The sequence below is a fragment of the Peromyscus leucopus genome, chromosome X (genome assembly GCF_004664715.2).
Source record: "Peromyscus leucopus breed LL Stock chromosome X, UCI_PerLeu_2.1, whole genome shotgun sequence".
Lineage (NCBI taxonomy): Eukaryota > Metazoa > Chordata > Mammalia > Rodentia > Cricetidae > Peromyscus > Peromyscus leucopus.
The window spans coordinates 70,502,641-70,517,445 of NC_051083.1; the positions used below are offsets into that span (position 1 = coordinate 70,502,641).

A 14,805-nucleotide genomic window follows, 5' to 3' on the forward strand; every position below is an offset into this window, starting at 1 on the left:
AAGATTCAGTCACCTGTCCTCGATAAGCTTATTACAAGAACCTAAGTAGTAGTGAAGAACAAAGGAGATTTAGTAAATGTGACCAAATTGGGAAGAGAGACAAAGAAATCCAGTGAAACTCCTACCAAGACCATATTTGGTGCTCTGACATTAGGTTAAGTTTTAAATAGAATGAAAGAGGTATGCATAACTAAGCCCTGGCCAAGGTGTGGTCATGCCCATAATTGACTTAGTATTGCCTTGACTCTGGTCTGTCCTGAATAGTGGTTTGACAAGTTACCATGTTAGTGGTATGTGAAATCCCTTCTGCTTTACAAGTTCTCCCTCTGACCATCATCAAGCCTAAGCTACTTCTTTCATTGTGTGATTTCTTGGGGGAAATTATGATTCTTGAGGTTCCTTGTTTCACCAGTCCAGATAGCCAAAGTAAGAGACAGAAATGTTCCTTTAAAATGCCCTCATTTTTTCCAGGCATTCCAATTACATTTCCTACTTCTTTATTTTTTAAAATGTCATACATGTACATAATATATCTTATCATACCCATCTCCCCATTTTCTTACTCTAACACAACTCCCTACTTCATGTCTTTACAAATGTTTTATAACACACTGAGTGCAATTAGTGTTGCACATGTGCACAGGATCATCCACTGACACACGGACAACCTACCACTGGCCACCACTTACAATGAAAAGTGATTCTTCTTCTGCCAGGTTCAATCCTTGGGCTTGTGGGTTCTCTAGTCATGGATTTTGACCATGATTACAGAACCAAGCAAAAATTCCCTCCTGTAGAGCAATCCTCAAATCCAATCAAGAGAGGGGGTGGTGACTCCATAAACTGTCTTTTCATTAATGTACAAGTGGGCATATCTTGCCTCGTAAGTGAGTACACAAAGAGTACAATATTGTATAAGCTCATTTTTCCCCGGACAGTCTGAATATCATTTTGTAGCAAGCACTATGAACCTAGCCAGGAGAAAGGTAGTTTCATGTTCAGTTCAAGCATAATTTCTCTGTACCCTACAAGTTGAATGTGTGGTGTCTTCAGCAGTAGGGTCTTGGCATCTAGTTAAGGTAGGCATCCAAGAGCAATAGACATATCCTTCATTGTTTTGGGTGTCTCTCAATGAATCTTTGACAGGGAAGTAACCAGTGCCTGACACTGAAATTTTCATTAAGCCCATATAGTTGAAAAGCAGCATTGTTCACCCATGTGGCACTTCCATTAAAAATTCTTTTAATGTGTGTGTGTGTGTGTGTGTGTGTGTGTGTGTGTGTGTGTGTGTGTGATATGTGTGTATGTAGATTACAAACTAGTGGAATGTTGTTGGTTGTTTTTCTATTCTTTTGGTCTTTGGTCTTTTGGCTCTTTTGGGGGCCACCACACAGCACCCATATCACACACGAAGGCTTATTCTTAATTATAAATGCCTGGCCTTAGTTTGGCTTGTTTCTAGTAAGCTTTTCTTAAATTAACCTGTCTACCTTTTGCCTCTGGGCTTTCCCCTTTTCTTTCTTCTGTATATCTTACATTCACTCTTACTCCATGGCTGACTGTGTAGCTGGGTGGCTGGCCCCTAATGTCTTCATCTTGTTCTCTTGCTTTTTTTTCTTATTTCCCCCAGATTTCTCCTTTTATTTATTCTCTCTGCCTGCCAGCCCCACCTATCCCTTCTTCTGCCTCACTATTGGCCATTCAGCTCTTTATTAGACCAATCAGGTGTTTTGACAGGCAAAGTAACACAGCTTCACAGAGTTAAACAAATGCAACATAAAAGAAGGAAACACATCTTTGCATCATTGAACAAATGTTCCGTAGCATAAACAAATGTAAAACATTTTAAAATAATATTCTACAATGGTGGCGTTTCATGAGGCTTATTAATGCATCCTTAGTTTTGTTTAACCTAACCCAATACCTCCTTTCTTCTACTCCATGTCCCTATCCCCACTTAAACTTCTAGTTTCCAATATTCCTCATTGTTCATTCATATTACATGTAATTTTTCGTCTAATTATATTTTTATTTGAGTTGCTAGATCATAGGCTCCCTTGTAGCTTCTTCATACACACTTTATTTTTGTTAATTCTTCCTTTGAAAATATTTTCCCATCCCCTTTAGTCCACTTCTTGCTTGAGCCCTTCTGCCCCTAATAGCCCACTTCTCCTTTCCTTTCACCTATATTTTATTATCCTCTCTCTTCTAAATATGTCACACCATGGCCCATTTCCAGTTTTATGGCTTTCACTTGTACTCCAGGTTAAATACACAAAATAAAAATTAATCTAAAATATATATATGAAAGAGAAATATAGAATTTGTCTTTTTGAGCCTTGGAGAATCCCACTCAGTTTAATTTCTTCTAAACCTGTACTCTTCATTATTTTCCTTTCTTTTCCATCTGAGTAATATTCTATTGTGTATATATGTACCAAAATTTCAGTCCATTCTTCAGTTGATGGGTGTTTATGTTTATTTACCTTCCTATTAATTGTGAATAGAGGCAAAAATGAATGTGGATATGCAAGTATCTCTGTAGTAAGGTATATAGTCCTTTGAATATATGCCTAACAGTGGTACACTCTGGGTCAGATATATATATATATATATATATATATATATATATATATATATATATATAGAGAGAGAGAGAAGAGAAAGAGAGAGAGTTTTCTAAGAAAACTCCAAACTGATTTTCAAAGAGGTTGCACTAGTTTTAACTCCTACCAACCATGTATAAAGGTCCTCCTTCCCCACATCCTTTCCAGCATTTCTTATCATATGTACAGTTCCTGATCATGGCCTTCCTTTCTTCTTTTTTTTTGAGACAGGGCTTCTCTATGTAGCTTTGTGCCTTTCCTGGAACTTGCTTTGGAGACCAGGAAGGCTGAGAGCTCACAGAGATCCACCTGCCTCTGCCTCCCAAGTGCTAGGATTAAAGGCATGTGCCACCACCGCCTGGCATGGCCTTCCTTTCTTGTGTGAGATGAAATCTTAAAGTAATTTTAATCTGCATTTCCCTTAACAGCTAAGGATGTGGGACACATTATGAATTATTAACTAAAATTTTATATTTGTTCTTTTGAGAAGTTTCTTCTCAGTTCTCTAGCCCTTAAAAAAATGATGTCCTTCATCCCCTCTGGTTCTTAAGCTCTTCCCACCTTCTCTTCTGCAGAGTTCCCTGAGCCCTGTCGATTTGATGGAGACATCCCATTTAGGGTTGAGTGTTCCAAGTTCTCCCACCATGCATATTTTCTGGCTGTGGGTCTCTGTATTTATTTCCATCTACTTCAGGAGGAAGCTTCTTTGATGATATCTGAGGAAGCACTGATCTATAAGTATATCAGAATTTCATTAGGAGAAATTTTATTGCTGTGTTCCTTTAGCAGAACAGTAGCATTTGATTTTCCCCTAGATCACTGGTCTCAGGTTATTGGCCACCCAAGCAGTATTGGGTATGGGTTCCATCTCTTGTAGTGAGCCTTAAATCAGATATTGGTAGGTTGCTCCTACAAGATTTGTGACATTATTGCACCCAGTGTATCTTACAGGAAGGTCACCATTGTAGATCTAAGCATTTCTAGCTGGGTTGGTGTTTACCTTTCTCCTATGGTAGCAAGCAGAGTACCTTCCACTACCATGAGCATTAAGTCTGTAGGGGTGAAGGCACTAGGTAGGCACCAGTTCAACTTCTCCTTGCACAATTGAGTCACTTCGGTGTTGTCTTCAGCAATACAGCTTTGCCATCAGTTTGTAGAGAGGAATTATAAAGCCTTTACTATAGTCTGGATTGTTTGAGGGTTCCCATTGGACTCCTTTGGCTAAAAACTCAATTAGATATAATATAACACATTTCCGGTGCTGGGAACATAATTTGGTGATGAGATATTAAATTGTATCTCTGTCTCTCTCATTTTTGGCAATTTCATTTAGATTGCCTTCATATATATATTAGAAGTGTTACTGTATGAGGTTTCCATATGACCTCTCAATTGGCTCTTAGTTTTAGCTGTTCCTTCCTGTATTCTCTCCCTTGCTCCCTTTCCCCTCCACCTCCTTGCTTAATCCTCCTGTTCCAGCCACCTCACCACATCCTGCCTTGTCTATCTATAAATATCTATTCTATTTCACTTTCCTGGGGAGATACATCCCTACCCCCAGTTGCTTATGCTATACCTAACCTCTATAACAGCTAGCTCCCACTCCAAGTGAATACATACCATATTTGTCTTTCTGGATCTGGGTTACCTCACTCAGGATAACTTTTTCTAGTTCCATCAATGATAGATAGTGTCATGTGCCATACAAAAGCAGTTTAATGAGGTCCATTTATTGCTCATTGTTCTTAGTGCCTGTGCTAATTGTGTTCTGTTTGGAAAGTCTTTTCCTGTACCAAGGAGTTCAAGACTACCCCACTTCCTCTTCTATCAGATTCAGTGTATTGTATGGATGTACTTATGTTCTACATGCAGCAAATTCAATTTGTGCTGCTCATATATTCCTGGATGTGTGGCCTTCCACTGTAGTGTGGGATACACTCTTAAGAAAACTCATCTCTTCCAGCAGTTATCACTTGTCAATCTCTCCTTGGATAGGAGTAGTAATTTGTGCCAAACTCCCCTCTCTATCCTGGAATTTTATCTGGCTTGAGCTTGCAGGGGGCTTGTGCATGCTGTAACTACCTCTCGGGGTTTGTATGTACAGCTGCCTTGTTGTGTTCAGAGGATACTGTTTCCTTGTATTTATTCAGCACCTCTGATTTTTCCAGTACTTCTTATCTTCTGCAGTGATCTCTGAGCCTTCATGGAAGGGGTATGATACGGATGTTACATTTAGGGTTGTGCTTTTCATAGTCATTTATTTTCACTTTGAGTACTGGTGGATCTCTGTGTTAATCTAATTAGGTTGTCTTATATGCTGGGAGATGACAGAGTATTTATTGGAATATTAAAACCACATGGAATGAAAGAACTTGTTAAATCTATTTTTTCTATTATGAATACTCCTGATTTATTTTGGTTAATATTTGAATGTATTTTATCGTCTCTTCAATTTCACTGTATGTGAACACTAAAATAGGATTATTGTAAATGCAAAAATGGTAATACTGTCTTTAATTGAGTTTAAGTTTAAACCAATAAATAATAAGGAAGGAGTCAATATTGTCATTTTATTTTGGGATGAGAGTGTTATGGTTCATTCATTTCTTCTTTTTCTATGTTACTATCTTCCTTTGTGTCTCCCTGCCCCATTTGTGTGAATGTGTGAATGTACTTTAATACCTTTCTTCTATGTATCACATATATGGCACACTTTATTTGAGGCTACCATGAGACTTAAGTAAAACAGCTCTTATAACAGCTGTCTTAAGGTGATTAAGAACTCAACTTCAATTGCGTATGACACACATACATTTCCTTGTAGTTGCACAGTCTGATATTGATATCATAATTTACATATTTTAATAATATATAACCATTAGCATTTTTATAATACTTATATTAATTCTCTGAGTTTTGTCTTTTTTTTTTTTTTTTTTTTTTTTTTTTTTTTTTTTTTTTGGTTTTTCGAGACAGGGTTTCTCTGTGTAGCTTTGTGCCTTTCCTGGAACTCACTTGGTAGCCCAGGCTGGCCTCGAACTCACAAAGATCCGCCTGCCTCTGCCTCCTGAGTGCTGGGATTAAAGGCGTGCGCCACCACCGCCCGGCGAGTTTTGTCTTTTATAGTAGGATTAAAGATCATCTACTTAACACAGATACAGTATTAATACAGGCTGTATTAGTTCATACATTTACTCTTACTAGAATGTTTATAATTTTATGTTTTCATACTTAATATCTTTGTATTTCTATTTGAAGAACTTTCTTTAGCATTTCTTATAAAGCAATTCACAATTAGATGGATTCTGTAAGCTTTTGTTTGCCAGATAAAATATTTCTCTTTATTTACTTTTTAAAACAAATTTGTATGGCATAATACCCTTGTTTAGTGGTATTTATTATTTCCAATACATTGAATATATCAATGGATTGTTTTTGTCCTTTGAATCTTTTTGTTGAGAATTCTGCGAACAATGATTCCCCTATGCATCATAAATCATTTCCTTACTGTTTTTAATTTTTATTTGCTTTTTTGATATGTGTCTTTGTATGGATTTCTTTGTCTTTACCTTATATTGGGTTTATATGACCTCATAGATCTTTTTTTTTCTTAGATTTGGGGACTTTTGTCCATATGTCTTCAAATAAAATTTTTTCCTGTTTTTTCTTTATCCTTGAGTTTGCCAAAATGTGTGTACTGATACATTTGTCACTATCCTACAACTTCCTTATAATTTCATCACTCTTTTCTTTTTCTTTTTCCCCCTAATTTCCAATTATTTATTTTGTTATTTCATTCTCCTTTTCCATGATTAATTGCTATTGATCTACTTTAGTGAGTATTTTTTTCATTTAATTATTGTATTGTTTAATTCTTTGTTTTCTATTTGATACATAGTAATTTACATGTTATCTTGAAATTCTCACTTTGTTGATGGCTTTTTTCATATTCTGCTGAGCATACTTATGATTATTATTTTGATTTATGATTTAAGTAAGTAATATATATCAATTTCAGGAAATGTATCTGGTTACTTTGTTTTGAAAATTTTCTGTATTTCATTTTTCTCTTTGATTTTTTATACTTATATCTGCACATTATAAAAACAGTCACTACTCCCAGATATTCAAGAGAGAACCTACACTAAGTAGCCTGCTATCTAAATCTCAGTATCCCACAGACACCTGGAATATACTAGGTCTCTCTAAGAGTCTACTTCTCATTCTTTAAGACTTATTTTCTTGAGGAAGTGTGTAAAGCACTTGCCACAAAAGCCAGATAATTGAGTTCAGTTCCCAAAACCTAAGTAAAAGCTAGAAAGGGGAATGTTTAGTTTAATCCCATTACTGCAAAGGGAATATGGAAAACAGAAACAGTAAAGTCACTGCAGACATGAAGACAAGCTTGAGTGGCATGTGCAGCAGTGAATAATAAGAGAGACATTGTTTGAAATAATGTGTAACAAATGCCCCATTCATACAAATAATCACACATGGGTAAGTATACACATGCATACTTCATTTACACACAAAATAAGATTTTAAAAAATATTGAAATTCTTTATGGAATGTTTCCTGAAATTCCTTGGTCAGTGATAGATTTGTGTGTGAACATAGCATTGCTTATATCCACAGTATATTCCTCAGTTTCTCTGTATCTAAACTCTACTTGATGGCTAACTAGCAAATGCTTTTTGAAATAGTGGTAAATTTAGTTGATTAGTAACAATTAGTAAATAATAAAAAAATACCAAAAATTGTATCAATACAAACAATTAGTGGGAAGTAACTAAACAACAGTAAAAAATATTATAGTTAAGAGTCCTGTCTAAAATAGTATAATTCATGGTAATTTCACTTATATGCTATGTCTTATTTAGGATTTTAATGCTGTGAAGAGACACCATGACCACAGCAACTGTTATAAAAGAAAACATTTAATTCAGGATGGCTTACAGTTTCAGAGGTTTAGTCTGTTATTGACATGGCAGGAAGCATGGCAGTGTTTAGGCAGACATGGTTCTTGAGAAGGAGCTGAGAGTTCAACATCTTGATCCATAGGCAGCAGCAGGAGACTGCCACTATAGGCCTAGCTTGAGCCTATAAGACCTCAAAGACATCCTCCATGATGACACACATCCTGCAACAAAACCACCCATATTTCAACAAGACCACACCTCCTATTACTGCCACTTTTTATAGGCCAAGCATTCAAACACATGAGTCTAGGAGGGCCATTCCTATTCAAACCACCATATACTATTAGAATAATGTTTAGGTAAAAACATGAATCACATGTAGATCTTTATGATAGTATGATTAGAAACAACTGTTATGAGAGAGAACAGTAACCACTAGTTTCAGTGAGAGACTGTCTTAAGATTTTAAGGGGAAAAATAGTGGCAAATGTCTGATAATGACTCTAGTCTCCACATGGGTATGCAGAACTGAGCACACATGTGCATACAACCATACATCACAAAAATAAAATTAAAAAATTGACAGGCCTGAGTACAGTATCACATTTTCATGTCCTTTGTAGTTTGATGTCTCTTTATCTCATGACAAATATTTAAATCCATTTATCCTCATAAGATCATATACTTAATATGCCCTTTTGCAAAAATATAAAAATTGTCATGCCATTCAATAGTGTAGTACATCTTTAACAACTGTATACTTATTATCTGCTCTTCAGACTATTACTATTCTAGATTGTTCTACTGTTACCTTAAATATGGAATGCTATTACAAACAGTCATACTGTCTTTTTTTTAGAGTTTCTGCCAGGCAGTTACCCTTTGTCACTAATTTATAATAATAGCACTTTATAATTAAAGTATACTGATACTTGTGCTCAAAGACCATAGTCATTGAGGAAAATAATTACATTTTCAGTACTTTTAATATCTAGCTTGGTATAGAAAATTAGTAATTTTACTTTTGTATTTATTATAAAGCATATGAATTTAGGGTACTGATCCCTTTCCTCACCATTATGCAAATATCTTTTAATACCATTATGTTATCAGGGGCCCCAAAATAACTTTATATACTTATTGGAATATACTCTCATTTTATTAGAAATAAAATCATGAAGTCTTTCCAGGAAGAAATGTTTCATTATAAGTAAATCATATATGCCTTATCCTAGTGAATATCTTTCAAAGTATACCTACTTGATTGTGCAACTTTTATAAACACCAAAAAATAGTAAAAATTATAATGATCTTTTATGATTTTATGATCTTTTATATGATCTTATGATGATAAGGAAAATTTGATGAGAAAGCCTATGTCTTTGTCTGTAAAATTTATTACCAATTTCTAAATGGAGATTACCATTCAGTATTCCTAAACTCTTTCCAAAATATGACTTCGTGTTTAAGCATAAAAAAAATCTTAAAACTTGGAGGGAATGGCAAAACAGATGTTTATATTTGTTTTTAAATTTCAATCATGCACCTGCCTATGTACCTTGATGACAAGATTATTCATAATGAAATTCAATAATTTTAGTTTAACTTTTAAAGCTAATATAATGGTAAATATCTACATTTCCAGGATGATATATCATTGATTTCTTGATAGCTATACAAGATATTATTGCTATTAACTTTCATACCAGAATATATATCAAATACAAGGGTATCTTTTTCTCTCTAAATATACAGATTTTATACATTATAAATGCTGTAGCCTAGGAACAAATAAAATTCTTAATATTTCTAGAAACATAATGAAACAATGTAGATAGATTTATCATAACAAATTTGTAAAGCCATAGTTTTATATTGGTCACAGCATTTTATGCATTCTTATATAATGATTTATTTTCTAAAGAGTAAGCTCTATCAACTTGAAGAAAATGACTATCTGAAGTAAATGACCATGTTTCATTTATATCTTAAAAAGCAGAAAATTGCATTTAATTGAGAAGAAAATTTAGGATCATGGCCTCCCCTTAAAAAGTCAAATGAGTTCAGCCTGGAGGAGATGGGAATGGGGGGTGGACTGGGGGGAGGGGGGAGAACAAGGGAATCTGTGGCTGATATGTAAAATTAAATTTAATAAATAAATTTGAAAAAATGAAAAAAAAAACATATTTGCTCTGGCATACAATATGCAGAAAATACAATTTACGTGGTAGGTGGTATTGGTCCAACTTCTTTGTTTTGTGTATAGAAAATTATCAGTTGTCCATGTGAAAATAAATTTAGAAAATACAGTCAGAAAAAAAAAGTCAAATGAAACTAACCATAATACTTTGAAGGAAATTATATTTTTTGCACAGATTTCTATTGTAAAATGAACATAAAAGTTATATTCATTATATATTTGCCTAGTCTTGCTCATATTTTATTCTTCTCTCTTAGTTTGCAGAATTCAGTTAGCAAGATACAAGACTGAAGACAAAACTGTGAGATTCAAAGAGGCATCTTCAAGTCTCAGTGACATGCATCTTTCACAGGAAAAAATAAAGGAAAAGCACAACTATATCTTTTCTCCAGACTCTCAGACATTTACAGATGAAAAGTATTATGGAAAAGCCAGCCGGAAAATATCTGTCTATAAGCGCCATTGCAGGGAGTATAGATATGCCCATGGTTGTGAGAGTTTTCGGTATCAAATTACTCCCATTCCTCTAAGTTCTGAGACTTGCACCTCTAATGTATCATCGGTTGTTGGAAGCCCAAATTCCGAGAGTCCTAATTCTGTCACAAGACAGAAGACTCGAAGAAGTCTTACATATCCTTTGGATGTGGGAACTCAAAAATGTGCCAGATGTTTTATGGAACTCAGTAACTCTTCTTTTCATAAATGCCCCATAAATTCTGATGATTCTGACTCTGATTCTTCTTTATATGGCCAGATTTCCTCAGATTCTAAATATTCTCTGAGCTCTAAAACTGTTAGACACTTCAAGACTTCTCGAAATAGCCCTTCATCTCGATCCCTGGATCCTAAGCATCACGTGGGCATCCGCTGCTCTCTGCATGGGGATGATTTTAAATATTCTGTGGATTCTACCTCTTATTTACATTGTGAAAGTTGTTCAGCTCTCCAAAATCTTAAGAGCTCTGCTGCTACCCATACCATTCCTATAAAATCTAAAAAAAACATGGGCAAACATAGTACCTGTGGCCACATATTGTCAACACCAGTAAGATTATCTGAAAGTGAAAGCAAGTTCAACCTTACTGACCAACCTCAAAATAAGGATAATCCTGATGACAGCATTATTAAATTTATCAGTGCTAGAAATATCAAAGATGAGGCTGATGTTGAAGATAAACTTCTTTCCAAAGATGAGACAGACCATGAAGATGAGACAAATACTGAAGATGAAACAGATGCTGAAGATGAAACAGACACTGAAGATGAAGACAACGACAAAGATAAGAAAGGTCCCAATGACAAATCTGACCCTGATGGCAGTGATCCTAAAGATGGCAACTCTGAAAATAATACTGACAGCAATAGTAGGTCTGATCCTAATGGTGCTTCCGGGCCTACAAGTGGACCTGATTACAGCAATGATGGTGACTCTAAAAATGTAACTGATCACAACAATCAGCCTGATCCTGCCATTGATAATGCCTCCAACAGTGACATTAACTTGAAATATATCACTGATTTAGACAGTTCTTCTGATCTGGCAGAAGATTTCAATCAACACAGTAATGCTACCAAGGGTAGCACAAATCCAAATGCTGCCTCTGGAAACAAAAATAGAACTGTGCTGGACTACATTTCTGGTTCCAACAATGATGCTGTCCCTAGAAATGACATTGGACAAGGAAATAATACTTACTCTGAGAATATTAGACCAATTGCCAACAGTTTTGACTTCATCAAAAATGAGACTGATTCTAACAACAATCCCAGTCCCCCAAATAGCCATAGACTACCAAGAGATCTTGAGTCTAACTATAATACCAAACCCTGTAATGTTGTTAATCCTAACAATATTTCTGATCCTAACTATGACACAGAGTCTACTAGCACTGCTGTTCACAAATATACAGATGCCATAAAACATTATTCAGACCTTAATGATGTCACAGTGTTTACATACAAAGTAAGGTCAAGTTTTCTAGTCAACCCAAACTATTTTTGTAGAAAGAAATATGTTAGTAGACCCAGCTCTTTACTGAACACTACCAATGCCATTGCTACCAGCAACATCACCAGCTGTACTAATGCTATTAGCTTTCAGTTTACTGCTGGAAAAAACTATGCCCCAGATAATAAACATTTCCCTAGATTTAGTCATTTTAATGGTTTCAACATTATCATCAAAAATATTCAGAATGCTCATAATTCTACTAGTACCATCAATACTAGTATTTTCACTGATACTGAATTAAAAATCAGCTCCATATCATCTATTCTTAAAATTATTTATGGAAATAGCTCTAATTTTATTGCTGGCACCAACCATATTTCTTATCCTGATTTTTTGATAACCTCTCAATTTTATGATTCACTTGAACATGGTAGAGTTTATATAATTTTTGATAACCAAAATATTGGTGCTCAGTTCCAAAACTCTGCTGCATACATGGACTCTGATACTTCTAAGTATGCCACTGACTCAGCAGATACCCTTGATGCCAAAGAATCTGGCTTTTTAAAAGATTTTCCTAGGGTCCAGAATCCAATTGGCATCAAGGATTCTTCTCCTTTCAAGATTCTTTCCAATCAAAATATTCCACTCCCTAGTTTTGATGTTATAGTGGAAGCTGAACTACAAGATGTTGTGAAGTGTGCTATATCATCAGGTGCTGTGAATCAATTATTTAAGGTAAGTTTACACAAATACACATCTCAAATTCATCTCTGTCTCCTGTAATTTTTAGTGTTAGGTTATTGAACATAGTTTAAAATTATTTTACTTAGTTGCATATATAAACTCTGGAATAGAGGAGACAAGTTATCCGGTATTAATTCTTTGACACATTAAAGTCTGTAGTATGATATTCAATAAGAAATATTCATCTTGTATACATTTGGTGAATGGAAAGATAGCTGAATAGGCTTTAATAGACTGTTCTACTTCTCTACTTTCTTAACAATGTTTGAATAGTTCATAAACAGAAACCTAGTCACAAGCGAGCTAGTAAAATTTTTACACGTGTAATGCCCATGTGTACCCTTGTTTTGGCTATAGTCCTCTTCAGTAATAGAAGAAAGGTTAAGGGAGCTATGGAGGGGAAGAGACAGAAGGAAGAAAAGAGAAGAGCAATCAAATCAAAATTAATCTTAAGTATTGTGAATGAAACCATTTAACCAAAATCAACTTTGAAAACACTCATCTTTTTTATTTAATATTTTTTTTCATTTTACATACCAAAACACTGATCTTTTTAAGAAGGGTATTTGAAGTAACTTTGGCATTCTAAATTCTCATTTATTTCTAAATTAATAGCACTTGAGTTATTTTGGTGATATATCAGAAAGCAAAGCCCCCAATTGCTTTCCTAACTTTAGTTTAAAACCTGTTTATCTTATTTTTCTTTATAATGAATAAACCTTTTTTTATGCAATAGCTGACTTTATTCAGAGAATCAGAAAATTTATACTCTAGGGTTAAGAAGAGTCACATAGTAAAGTGTACAATCACAAGGACAAGCCACACATGGCAAAAAAACAAACAAAAAAAAACCATGTTGTTCCATAAAGACATGTAAACAAATAGCAATAGCCAGTTTAATGAATAATCTGAAACAACTCCTATCCGCTACCAGGGAGCAGTACGAAAACACATTCCAAGAACAATGTGTTTTTGAAGAAACTGAGGTCATAAGACCCTTGTCTTGTTTTCTTGGAGTTTTCTCAGAAATACTCAGAATTCTCACACAACTCCATTTTTAGACAGTGTTCCAACATGTGCCAGATCTGTGCATTGAAAACAACATTTTTTTTGAGAAACTAAAGTAACTAAATAAATTGAGAGATATACTCCCCCGGGTTAGAAAAGTCAGTACCATTAAGGTGTCAGTGTTTTCCAACTTTGCAGGTTAAATATAATCACAATCAAAATATTTTCATGTTAATATCAAAAAATGTGATATTTGCTGGGCATAGTGGTGAATACCTTTAATCACAGCACTGGGGAAGCAGGCCAACGAGGTGCATATAGATCATTCCAGGTGCTCCCAAACTTCAGGAACCTATATTTTTATCAAATATTTCCTTTAGTAGTCTGAATTACATGCACAAATTAAGATTGCTAAAGTATATGGAGAACTGTTTTTGACAATAAGTACTGTTTTTTTATGTAACTTTATGAACACATTATCAACAAAGCATAATTAAGATGCTATACATTAAAATTTTATCCCTTTTATACATTAGACAAAGTAAATAAATTTTTAGTGTCTTGTGCAAATATTCAACTTTATATAATTTTTCATAAAATAAGTAAATGAGTATAACTATACATTTAGATTGCAGCACAGATTCAAATAGCCAAAAGAGAAGTACAAAATTATCTCCTTAATGCTTTTATTACTTTAGTAGAGAACAGTTTTATGGTTTTTCCCAAGAGACAGCATCTTCCTAGAAACAGCAAGTATGGCTTTTATGTCTTTATTATATAAAATTAAATTTAATACTGGCTAATTATAAGTAATAAAAGTATTGCTCAGATAAAATCTTTAAAATTAAAGAGTTTGTTTTTCTTGTTTTTCCAATTATTTCTCTCAAGTGAACGTTTGTTTGCATTAGTATGACAAAAATTGAAATATGTTTTATTTATTCTTTTGTTATTTATAGCAAAATGAAAGCATGGTTTTAAAGTTTACAATTTTTGAGGACTATAGTTAGCATTTTGTGGTTAAAATTATGGCACTTAAGAACTATGTTTTCTAACTAAGGGTGACAAGATGAAATATACCTACAAAATAGATTTCATTTACATTAAAAACAAATTTTCCAAGTGCAAGGCATGGATTTCTCTAAAATATAATAACAAAATGAGCTTTTTATGTACTATGTATCAAAATAAATATTATACCCAGCAATATATTTTCTAATGTTTATATCAGGACTAGACAATTGAAATATTTGCAACCAACTAAAATGTTTTCATTGGAGAAAGCAGGCTTCACAGTAAATTGTGAATAGCTTTGGAAATAATGTATTTGTTGTGCCTTCCAAACAGTATTTTCTGCAAGAGTAGTTGCCTTCCCTT

At 34.2% G+C, this 14,805-nt stretch overlaps 1 protein-coding gene across 1 annotated transcript in view; it reads left to right on the plus strand.

Moving 5' to 3' along the window:
• Window positions 1–12,544, plus strand: part of LOC114696796 — a 33,237-nt gene extending 20,693 nt beyond the window's left edge. The window contains exon 3 of the mRNA XM_028874748.2: window positions 9,983–12,544. Coding sequence (XP_028730581.2) covers window positions 9,983–12,462 — 2,480 coding nt within the window. The 3' untranslated portion in view covers window positions 12,463–12,544. The remainder of the gene's footprint in view (window positions 1–9,982) is intronic.
• Window positions 12,545–14,805: the final 2,261 nt, after the last annotated feature.